Genomic DNA, 11295 nt, shown 5'->3' with positions numbered 1-11295 from the left:
AGAATCTAGTGATTCTTTTGCGTCTGTCACTAACGCCCCGCCCTCAGGAGTTTGAAGCTCGTCACAGTCATTCAATCATTGAATCCTACTCAGAATACCACAGACAAGGTTTAGACCTTCCGGATTCTCTTGAATGCCGCCATCAGTTCTAGCTTATACCACGAAGATTCTGGTTGTCAGGCACACGTTCATAGTTGAGAATGATGATGAGTGTCATGGATCATCACATTCATCCAGTTTAAGAACAAGTAATATCTTAGAATGGAAGCAAGCATAATTGAATGAAAAACAGTAGTAATTGCATTAATCCATCAAGACACAGCAGAGCTCCTCACCCCCAACCATGGGGTTTAGAGACTCATGCTGTAGGAAGTACACACAGAAACGTGTAAAGTGTCATCCGGTCCAGATACAATGTCAAAAGATCCTATTAATAGTGAACTAGTAACCTAGGGTATACAGAAATGAGTAAATGACATAAAAATCCACTTCTGGGTCCACGTAGTGTGTGCTTGGGCTGAGCATTGAAGCTTTCATTTGTAGAGACTTTTTCTGGAGTTAAACGCCAGCGTTCATGCCAGTTTGGGCGTTTAACTCCAAGTTTTATGCCAGTTCCAGCGTTAAACGCTGGAAATTCTGAGGCTGATTTGCCACGCCGGTTTGGGCCATCAAATCTCGGGCAAAGTATGGACTATTATACATTTCTGGAAAGCCCAGGATGTCTAATTTCCAACGCCGTTGAGATCGCGCCAATTGGGCTTCTGTAGCTCCAGAAAATCCACGTCGAGTGCAGGGAGGTCAGAATCCAACAGCATCTGCAGTCCTTTTCAGTCTCTGAATCAGATTTTTGCTCAGGACCCTCAATTTCAGCCAGAAAATACCTGAAATCACAGAAAAACACACAAACTCATAGTAAAGTCCAGAAAAGTGAATTTTAACTAAAAACTAATAAAAATATACTAAAAACTAACTAAAATATACTAAAAACATACTAAAAACAATGCCAAAAAGCGTATAAATTATCCGCTCATCAGTGTGTTCTTTGGCTCAAAAACTGTGTTCCAATTACAACTTCAAACAAATTTTTAACATAAAAATTTTCAATTTAAATTAGTGAAATTTTTCAAAAATAGGATTTTAAAAGAAATTTATTATTTTAACCAAGTAGTAACTAAATGCACAAAATCATCAAATAAATATGCAATCAAATATGCAGATGCAACAATGAACAAATAAAGAAAATAAGATTATTGGTGTTGAAAAGAAAGTACTAACCCACGGAGATCGGTATCGACCTCCCCACACTTAAAGATTGCACCGTCCTCGGTGCATGCTGAGATGTGCAGGTGGACGGGTTGTTCCAACTGAAGCTTTTCTTCAAGATTTTGCAGATGGACTTGTCTGTCTCCCCATGTAAACGTCTTCTGATTCCCTTTCGGGTGGCCATCCTGAAAGAAAAAGGGAAGAAAAAGTAACCCAGTAATAAAGATAAGAAAATAAATGAACTATGGGTGGGTTAATGCCAAATGATAATGGTCTCATTTACATGGAAGCTTTAACATGTACGTGAGAAAATGATAGAAGCCGTGGCATACCAGTGGTATAAAATTTGTAACATAGGGGAGGAGAGTGTAAGACAATATAAATTCATGTCAATGCAAAATTAATACAAATAACATAAAAGATTAACATTGACTTAAATAGTATTTCCCAACAGTGTAAAACAAGTTACCAAAATAAATTCAAGAAAAGTTGTAACAGTTGAATAAGAAGGGATATTTAACACCAATGGAAAAATAAAAAATTCAGAAAAGAAAATAAAAATATGCACAAATTTAAAATGCAATGAATGAGATATGCAAATAAATTAAAATAAAATAAAAAAAAGAAGAATGAGAAGGGAAAGAAGGGAAGAGGAAGTAAATAAGAAAGGAGAAGAAAAAATTAGGATTTGGAGGAGAGAAAGATAAGATATGTGGCAGTTTTAGGGTGAGCTGTGCGGCGCATGCGACGCGGCCGCGGAAGGCACGCGTTCGCGTGGGTACGCGTCAGGTAAGACGATGCGATCGCGTCAGTCGCGCGGTCGCGTGACCCGTGTTGCGCTGCTGGCGCGAGTGCAGCCTCGCTCCAGTGCAACTCTCTGTTCGATTCAATTTAATTGCCAAAATTGGGTGACGCGATCGCGTGGGGCACGCAATCGCGTGAGTGTGCGTCAGAAAATAATTGACGCAGCCGCGTCGGCAACGCGGTCGCGTGACAAGGATTGTGCTTCCAGCACCAATCCAGCACCACTCTCGCACAATATGGCATTGTGCACCCTTTTACGTCGAAAATGCAGGGCACGCGGCCGCGTGGAGCACGCGGCCGCGTGGGGCACGCGGTCGCGTGGGAGGCCATACTTCCCATTCGACGCGGACGCGTCAGCGACGCGGTCACGTGGGTCGATATGTGCCATTAGCACGCCTCCAACCACGCTCCTGCGTGACTCTCTGTTCACTTTTAATTTTCCTTTCTCTCCAAGTGACGCGGACGCGTCGCTGATGCGATCGCGTCGCGTAGCGAAAAAAAAAAATTTTTATATATGCATGAACAATGCATAATGCAGTGATTAATATGAGTGCTATGCATGATTCCAGGTTTACTAAAGTAAAATGAAAAGGAAATAAAAATAAAAACAAATAATGATGAAATAAACTGAAAAAGAAACGACCATACCATGGTAGGTTGTCTCCCACCTAGCACTTTTAGTTAGAGTCCTTAAGTTGGACATTCGAGGAGCTTCCGGTTAGGGTGGCTTATGTTTAAATTCGTCCAAAAATCTCCACCAGTGCTTGGAATGCCAATAGCCTCCAGGGTCCCAAACTAGGCATGTGAAGCTTCTGAACAGCTTCAAACAGATTTTTAGGTTCCCGGGGTGATAAATGTCAGAATAAACTCCAGGATTCCAAGCCTTGCTTTTAAATCCACCTCCGTTTTGATTTGTAAGTTTCCATTCGGGCGGGTTAAAAAGTAGAATCTCACTGTGGTGACCAAACGTTCTCCGTGATCCATGCAATTGAGCATGATACCAATCCGTGTACTTTGAGGTGAAGCGTGGAATTTTATTGAACCTTGTGCACCAGCTCTAAGTACGAGCCATTTCCCTTTTACTCTTAAAGCCGCAGAGAGCTCTAAGCTGGCCATCTGTTTCAAGTAAACCATATTTAAGTGAATAAGTAAAATTGTAAGTTAAGGATTGTACCCACTTGAAGCTTGTATTAGGTGGTAGTGGCCTTGGGATAGGTGTTTCTGGTGGTTCTGTAAGTTTTACTCCCTTATGCTCTTCTGTGAATTCCTCCACATCCTTGCAAGAGTCCTCAATTGTATCTGTGTCCGAGTCAAATTCTTCTGTGTCTTCCTCATCACTCAGTCATAGATTGGAGGTTGAGAGAAATCTACCTCTGCATCATTTTCGTATTCACTTGGGGAAGATTCTTCGATTTCAAGGAATTCACTTGCAGATGCAAGTTCATCACTGAGAGAAGAGGACTCGTGATCATCATCATCAAGGGAATTTGCTTCTTGGATTATTCTGTCTGATTCCTCATAAACGACTTGCCTTGGAGATTGTACAGTATCTTCCTTAGCATCAATTGTAGCATCCTGGACGGAGTTTTCCTCAATTCTGGATTCCCAAGGAAGTTCAGCATCGCCTAGATCTTCAACCAACTCTTCTTCTTGAACAAAGACAGCCTCTTCTAATTGTTCTAGTACAAATTCATTCTCTGCCTTGTCCACTGGAGTCTCTAGTATTTCTTTCGTGCTACGCTCTTCATCGGGTTGTCCACATGGAGCTGTGGTTGATCCTTGTATATTTGAGCGTTTAGTGGCCCATTGGATTAGTGCGTGCTCCAGTTGTTGAATGGTTGTTTGAAATTTAGTTATTGTTTCTTTTAGGCGATCCTCTGCTTCGCGGTTTGCTGGACTTAGACATGATACATAGGGAAGTGGTGATGATTGGGAACGATTGGATTGGTATTGGGGTAAGGAAGGATCATATGATGGCGAATGGTGAAGAGAAGCTTGTGAGTGTGGTGGTTCGAGGTTATGTTGAAAGGACGGTTCATATGCACGGGGTGGGGCTTGTTGGTAGTTACAAGGTTGTCCACCATGTCTTTCAGCTGGGTATGTGCGGTAGAATGGTCTTTGTCCAGGATATCTCGGAGGGTGTTGCTGCCAAAAGGGTTGATTAGATCCTTTTGGTTCCATCCATCCTTGATTGGTCTGACCTTGATGCACATTCCTGCTGTAACTTCTATTTCCTTTAACAATATTAGAACCAAAATCAAAGCGAGAGGGGTGAGAGTTCATAGTAGCAAATAAAGATAAAAAGGAAGAACGAAAATAAATAAACAAGCAAAAGAAAAATATTTACAATAACCAATAATAAGGCACACGTTAGCAGTTCTCCGGCAACGGCGCCATTTTGACGTTAGGATTTTGCTAGTAAAGAATGTCATAAAAACAGTCGCGTTGTAGAAATAGTCTCTAAACCGACAAAAATCCCTTCGTACAAACGTTTTGGGTGTCACAAGTAACAAACCCCTTTACAAAATTGTTAACCGAGTATTCAAACCTTGGGTCGTCTTCTCAAGGAGCTGCAAAGAAGTATGTTCTTATTATTGGCTATAAAGGTTGTGAATTCGGGGTTTAGAAGGTGAGAAGCAAGTGATTTAAATGACAAGTAAAGTAAATGGCAATTAAAAATAAATAAATAAGGGTAAAACAACTTTTGGCAAGATAAGGGAATTTAGAGGTCTAACTTAGTCATCTCTCTCAACTATAATAAAAGTTGAATCTAAACCCCACTTGGTCAACCTTTACCAGGGCAAAGGAAAGTCAAGGGACTAATTAAATTGACCTTTGAATCCTAATTATTTCCTAAGAAAAGGTTGGGATTATTTAGGTTCAGCTCAATTAGCAAGATAACGATTATTAATTACGTTGAGTTTAATAACTGTTGAGTTACTAAATTCTTAATCTGAACCAAAAGGGAAAAAAAAGTAAAATTGCTGGAATAATAAAAATATCCTTAAATGGGAAGCAATGGCAATTTAATTCAAAGAGAATAATTATAAACTGAAAATACCTCAATTATCATTAAATAAAAATGTCATCAACAGCCAATTGGGCAACATCAATCAAACATAATAAAGGCTTCAGAGTAATCAAAATATAAAAGAGAAATTAAATAGTAAAAAGGAATATTAAACCTAGGATTGAGAGTCACTCTAGAAAGCTAAGAGAAGTCCTAAATCCTAATTTCTAAAAACACTACCTAAATCCTAAGAGAGAGAGAGAGGAGAGGCTCCTCTCTCTCCAAAACTACATCTAAAACATGAAAAGTAAATTATGAGAGGCATCATTAGGAATGGATGCATTCCCCCACTTTATAGCCTCTAATCTGTGTTCTCTGGGCCGAAAACTGGGTCAGAAATAGCCCAAAAATCACTTCCAGCGCTTTCTGGTCCGTACAGGTCGCAGAAAAGTGACGCGGCTGCGTCGTCCACGCGACCGTGCGGATTGGGTGTTGGCTAGGTCACGCGTCCGCGTGACCCACGCGTTCGTGTCGCCTGGTGTCAAGGTAACTATGGCAAATTATATATCAAATCTAAGCCCCGGACGTTAGCTTTCTAACGCAACTGGAACTGCATCGTTTGGACCTCTGTAGCTAAAGTTATAGCCATTTGAGTGCGAAGAGGTCAGGCTGGACAGCTTAGCAGTTTTTCCAACTTCTTGCATTCCTTCCACTTTTGCATGCTTCCTTTCCATCCTCCAAGCCATTCTTGCCCTGTAATCTCTAAAATCACTTAACACACATATCAAGGCATCTAATGGTGATAAGAGAGAATTAATAATAAGCAAATATAAGTCCAAAGAAGCATGTTTTCAATCAAAGCACATAATCAGGAAGGAAATATAAAACCATGCAAATAGTATGAATAAGTGGGTAAAGAGTAGATAAAAACCACTCAATTGAGCACAAGATAAACCATAAAATAGTGGTTTATCAGTGACTCTCATTGGATTGAAGGTAGAAGACCGTCCTGATATATTGTGTCGAATTTTCAAGATCAAGCTTGATAGTTTGATTGATGACCTAAAAGGGGGAAAAATCTTTGGCAAAATTTTGGGATGTAAGTCTGTATTTATGCAACCCCTTATTAAGATCTTATGTTGTAATGTTTTGCTCATTTGTCTTTTTTAATTTTCAGATGTTTGCACTATAGAGTTTCAAAAGAGAGGACTTCCGCATGCACATTGATGACAAGTCATCTTAGCCTAGTTTTAGTAGCCTTTTTCCTTTGTTTTTAATAGGTTTTATGCACTTTCTTGAGATACAAGTAAGCCATTTGGGTAAAAATTCATATGTATTTAGATTCAATCAACCATGAGTAAATTGATGCATTTTCATGAGGTTTTGTGCTATAATTGCTTATATATCAAGGATAATAAGAAGTCTCCTGATTTTAGCATAGCTTTGATGCATTTGTTGATTGATGACAGGTGACCAAAAGGCTTGTAGGAAGGTTGAAGAAAGGGATGGCAGAAGGTAGCAAAAACACACCCTGGGGGAGGCCAAGTTTGCGCCCAAGTTTGCCTCAAACTTGGAGGCAAACGTTGGCTCAACAACAAGCACCATGGGAGGCCAAGTTTGCGCCCAAGTTTGCCTCAAACTTGAAGGCAAACATTGGCTCAACAATAAGCCCCAGGGGAACCTCAAACTTGGACGAAAACTTGGAGCAGGGGAGGCCAATGTTTGCGCTCAAGTTTTCCTCAAACATGGAGGCAAACGTTGGCACCAAAGCATTCTTGGAAGGAGCACGTTTGAGTTCAAGTTTGACCCCAAACTTGAACTCAAACGTGAGTGACAGATAATTACCGTTCTGCATAATTGTAACACTCCAACGTTTGGGTTAAAGTTTGCCTCAAACTTTGACTCAAACTTAAAGGCTCCAAAGTCCAAATTGCAAACGGTTTTCTCTCAAGTCCAAGAGCAACCAACTAAGGCCATCTTCAATGCAATTCTATCAAGGCCAAGGCCCAAATTCAAGGCTCCATGATCATTTGAAGAGAGTGTATAAATAGCTTAGGATTTAAAGTTTAGGGAGCTTTTCTTTTTAGATTTTTTTTACTGGATTTCAGTGGAGAGCTCAATTTTATTTTTTTCATTGTTGATTTAGAGTTTTCGGGAAGAGTTGGGAAGGAGAATTGAATTCTCTTCCTCTGGGTTTTCTTATTTTCTTTTTCTGCACACTTAGCTTGAGTCTTCGGTGTTGAGAATTGAGGAAATTCTGTCTCAATCTCACCTTGAGATCTCTCTCTGTTTTGATTTACTGCACTATTTGAGAAATTGAGATTTGAATTTAGTTCTTCTGCTGTTTAATTTTAAATTTTCTGCAATTGTTTTTTGAAATTGGATCAAAGAAGGCAGTGAGATCTAGACTTGGTTTTCTAGTCTCTTGACCCCTGAGATCTTGCATTTTCTTTCTGTTTAATTGCTGAGGCTTCTTTAAGCCAATTTGTTCTTCTGTTTGAAATCTGTTTCAATTCAATTCACTTTTTACTTTCCTGCTTGTTGCAATTTACTTTTCCTTGTTAAATTTCTGCAATCCCAATTCCCTGATCCCTTTAATATTCAAGCAATTTACATTTCTTGCACTCTAAGCTTCTGCAATTTACATTTCTTGCACTTTAAGTTTCTGTCATTTACTTTACTTATTCTTTAAGATTTAGCACTTTTACTTTCGGTTTTCTTTAATTTACTACAGTTCATCCCTCTCCCTTTACAATTCATGCAATTTACCTTCTGTCAATTACAAATCACCCAAATCAACTCTTGTTTGCTTGACTAAATCAACCACTAAACTAAAATTGCTCAATCCTTCAATCCATGTGGGATCGACCTCACTCACGTGAGTTATTATTACTTGATGCGACCTGGTACACTTGCCGGTGAGTTTTGTGTTGGATCGTTTTCCACACATCACACATATCCTTTTATTCATGAGTAACGAGTTCAAGCCACAAATACGAGATGATATAGAAAAACATATAATAGTTGAGATTCCTGATGAAAATCGAAGGCCAAATCTTCATGGAGCTGTTCAAAATTACATGGTACCTGGTCCATGTGGTCCATACAACAAGAATTCACCTTGCATGAAGAATGGATCCTGTTCAAAGTTCTATCCAAAAGAGTTTAGACAACGAACACTCATTGATGAAGTTGAATTTCCCAAATATAGGCGTACTGATAACAGTCGAACAGTGAAGAAAAGGGAATGTGTACTAGACAATAAGTTCATTGTTCCATATAATCCAGAATTGTTGCTCAAGTTCGGGTGCCACATAAATGTGGAATACACATGCCAAACAAGTTCTATTAAGTATCTGTTTAAGTATGTACACAAGGGTAATGACCGTGTAACAGCTCCTCTATACAATGCTGGTGATCCATCAGAAGCCACACAAGTTGTTGACGAAATTAGAAATTACTATGATTGTAGGTACATTTCGACATGTGAGGCAGTTTGACGTTTATTTGGATACGAAATCCAAGAGAAAGAACCATTTGTGATTAGACTTCCATTCCATTTGGAGGATGAGCAACCTGTTGTTTATGGTGAAACTTCTAATGTGAATGATATCGTCAAAGGAGCAATATCTCATAAGTCCATGTTTTTGGGATGGATGGCGGCGAACATGTCATATCCCTATACTCAAAGTCTGACTTATGTTGAGTTTTCAACTAAGTTTTTTTGGAAGGACGATGCTTCAAAGTGGTTTCCTCAAAAGCAAGGCTTCACAATTGGAAGGTTGACTCATGTACCTGCAGGTAATGACGAATTTATATTCAATTTTGATCTTATTTATTTGATGATTTAAATTTAAAATCTTAACATCATGTACCCCACGTTTATTTTATTCGATTTATCTACACTAGAAAATAAATGTTCAAATAACTTTCAGTAGTTATAATCTGTAGATTATACAATTTTAGAATTGTTCTATATTTTTTAGAAAAAATTAATCTTATGCGGATGTGTAGCTACATAATAATTGAAATCACGTAACTTAATCAATTTAACAACTTAAAAGTGAGATTTTAACCAAGTTTTTTGCAGCAAATACCGAAGAATATTACCGATGACTTCTCTTGAATACTCAAAGAGGATATATGAATTTTTGAAATATAAGAACAGTAGGAGGAACAATTTATGCTATGTATAGAGATGCATGCTTCGCCCTTGGACTCTTGCAAGATGAAAGAGAATTCATATATGCAATTAAAGAAGCAAGCTCATGGGACTCAAGATCATATGTTAGGAAGTTATTTGTCATTCTATTAACATCCAACAATATCTCAAGATCAGAACATGTCTGGGATAGATGTTGGTATGATCTCTCAGATGATATTTTGTATCGATGGAGAGCTGTGATGAACATGAGGGGTGAGTTTTTATTAATTGCAATTATAAAAGTTCTTTATTATTGATCATTTTTAGTTTGATTAAATTCTTATAGTATCGTATAATATGCAGAATTAACCATGTCAGATGATGAGATTAAGTAGTTGTGCTTAATGGATATAAACAAGATCTTACATTCATATGGTAAAACCTTGAAAGATATCCTCCTTTGCCTTTAGCAACTGAAGTTGATAGTTCTTTGTTAACCGAAAGGGTTATCAGGGAAGAGCTAAATTTTAATAGGGATGATTTAAAGAAAAATGCATTAGACATGTTAGCCATCGCAACACTTGAGCAGAAATATGCATTCGATAAAATTGTTACAGTTGTGTATTGTAATAAAGGGGGTTTTTTCTTTGTGTATGGTCATGGGGGTACTGGAAAAACATTTATCTGGAACTTTATATCTACTGAGATTCGCTCAAGGGGTGATATTGTGTTAAAAGTTGCTTCGAGTGGTATTGCATCTTTACTTCTTCCCAATGGAAGAACGGCACACTCAAGGTTCAAAATACCGCTGAATATAACTGAAAATTCTGTATGTAACATCAAACCTGGTTCCCCTCAAGCAATGTTGATGTTAAAAGCCAAACTTATAATTTGGGATGAGGCTCCAATGGTTAGTAGATACTGCTATAAAACGCTTGATAAATGCTTGGGTGATATCATGAGGTTTTCTCCAACATATAACAAAGATTTACCCTTTTGAGGAAAAATGATTGTACTAGGTGGAGACTTTAGACAAATTCTTCCTGTCATTCCACGAGGATCAAGACAATATATCGTTCATTCAATCGTGAATTCGTCTTATCTTTGGAAGTTTTGTCAGGTGCTCAAACTAACAAAAAATATGAGACTCTTTGTAGGGACGACTGCTTCAGATTAAGATGAGACAGAGCAATTTGGTGAGTGGTTATTGAAAGTTGGTGATGGTCTAATAGGTTACAATATGGATGGTGAATCTGAGATATGTCTTCCAGGAGATATTGTTATTCCTTCTTCAGACCAGGCATTTGATGAGTTGGTTCATTTTTCTTATCTAAAATATTTTGGATAACATATCCTCAAAGGATTTTTTCAAAACAAGAACTATACTGGCTCCCACGCTAGACATCATTGAAGAGGTGAACAACCATCTGATGGCTATCATTCTTGGAGGGAAAAAATTATATCTTAGTTTGAATTCGATTTGTATGGATGAAGGGAATATGGAGAGTCAACTAGATCTCTATGGTCCTGAATTACTGAATAGCATAAATTGCTCTGGTTTGCCTCCACATAAATTAATACTCAAGGTTGGTGTTCCGGTGATGTTATTGAGGAATATTGACCAATCCAGTTGTCTTTGTAATGGTACAAGGCTACAAGTTAGGAAGCTTGGAAATCATGTCATAGAATGTGAAGTTTTAACGGGTAACAATGTTGGTCATATTGCTTTGATTCCAAGAATGAATATGGTACCAACAGATGAAACCGTCCCAGTTAGATTCCAACGAAGACAGTTTTCCATAATAGTATCATTTGCCATGACAATTAATAAGTCTCGGGGACAAATTTGATCTCATGTTGGATTGTACTTGTCCAAACCAGTTTTTACACATGGCCAACTATATGTAGCACTTTCAAGAGTTAAGTGTAAGAGAGATTTAAAAGTTTTACTTATGAATCATGTATGAATGTCTGCAAATTCAACCATCAATCTTGTTTATAGAAAAGTCTTTGAAAAATAAGATTCTAATGTAAATATTTTAATTTTATTTTAAATTCTGTATCAGTGTATAAT

The 11295-nt window shown here is 38.1% G+C and overlaps 1 protein-coding gene across 1 annotated transcript; it reads left to right on the top strand.

Moving 5' to 3' along the window:
* The first annotated feature begins 8046 nt into the window (after positions 1–8046).
* Positions 8047–11071, top strand: LOC140183662 (uncharacterized). The gene is made up of 4 exons (XM_072232129.1): positions 8047–8549; positions 8625–8878; positions 9692–10131; positions 10808–11071. The coding sequence occupies exons 1-4, from the start codon at positions 8047–8049 to the stop codon at positions 11069–11071; spliced, it is 1461 nt and encodes a 486-aa protein (XP_072088230.1).
* Positions 11072–11295: the final 224 nt, after the last annotated feature.

Source organism: Arachis hypogaea, chromosome 1 (assembly GCF_003086295.3).
Source record: "Arachis hypogaea cultivar Tifrunner chromosome 1, arahy.Tifrunner.gnm2.J5K5, whole genome shotgun sequence".
Lineage (NCBI taxonomy): Eukaryota > Viridiplantae > Streptophyta > Magnoliopsida > Fabales > Fabaceae > Arachis > Arachis hypogaea.
The sequence above is the reverse complement of the archived record's forward strand: the minus strand, read 5'-3'. Positions and strand labels throughout refer to the sequence as shown.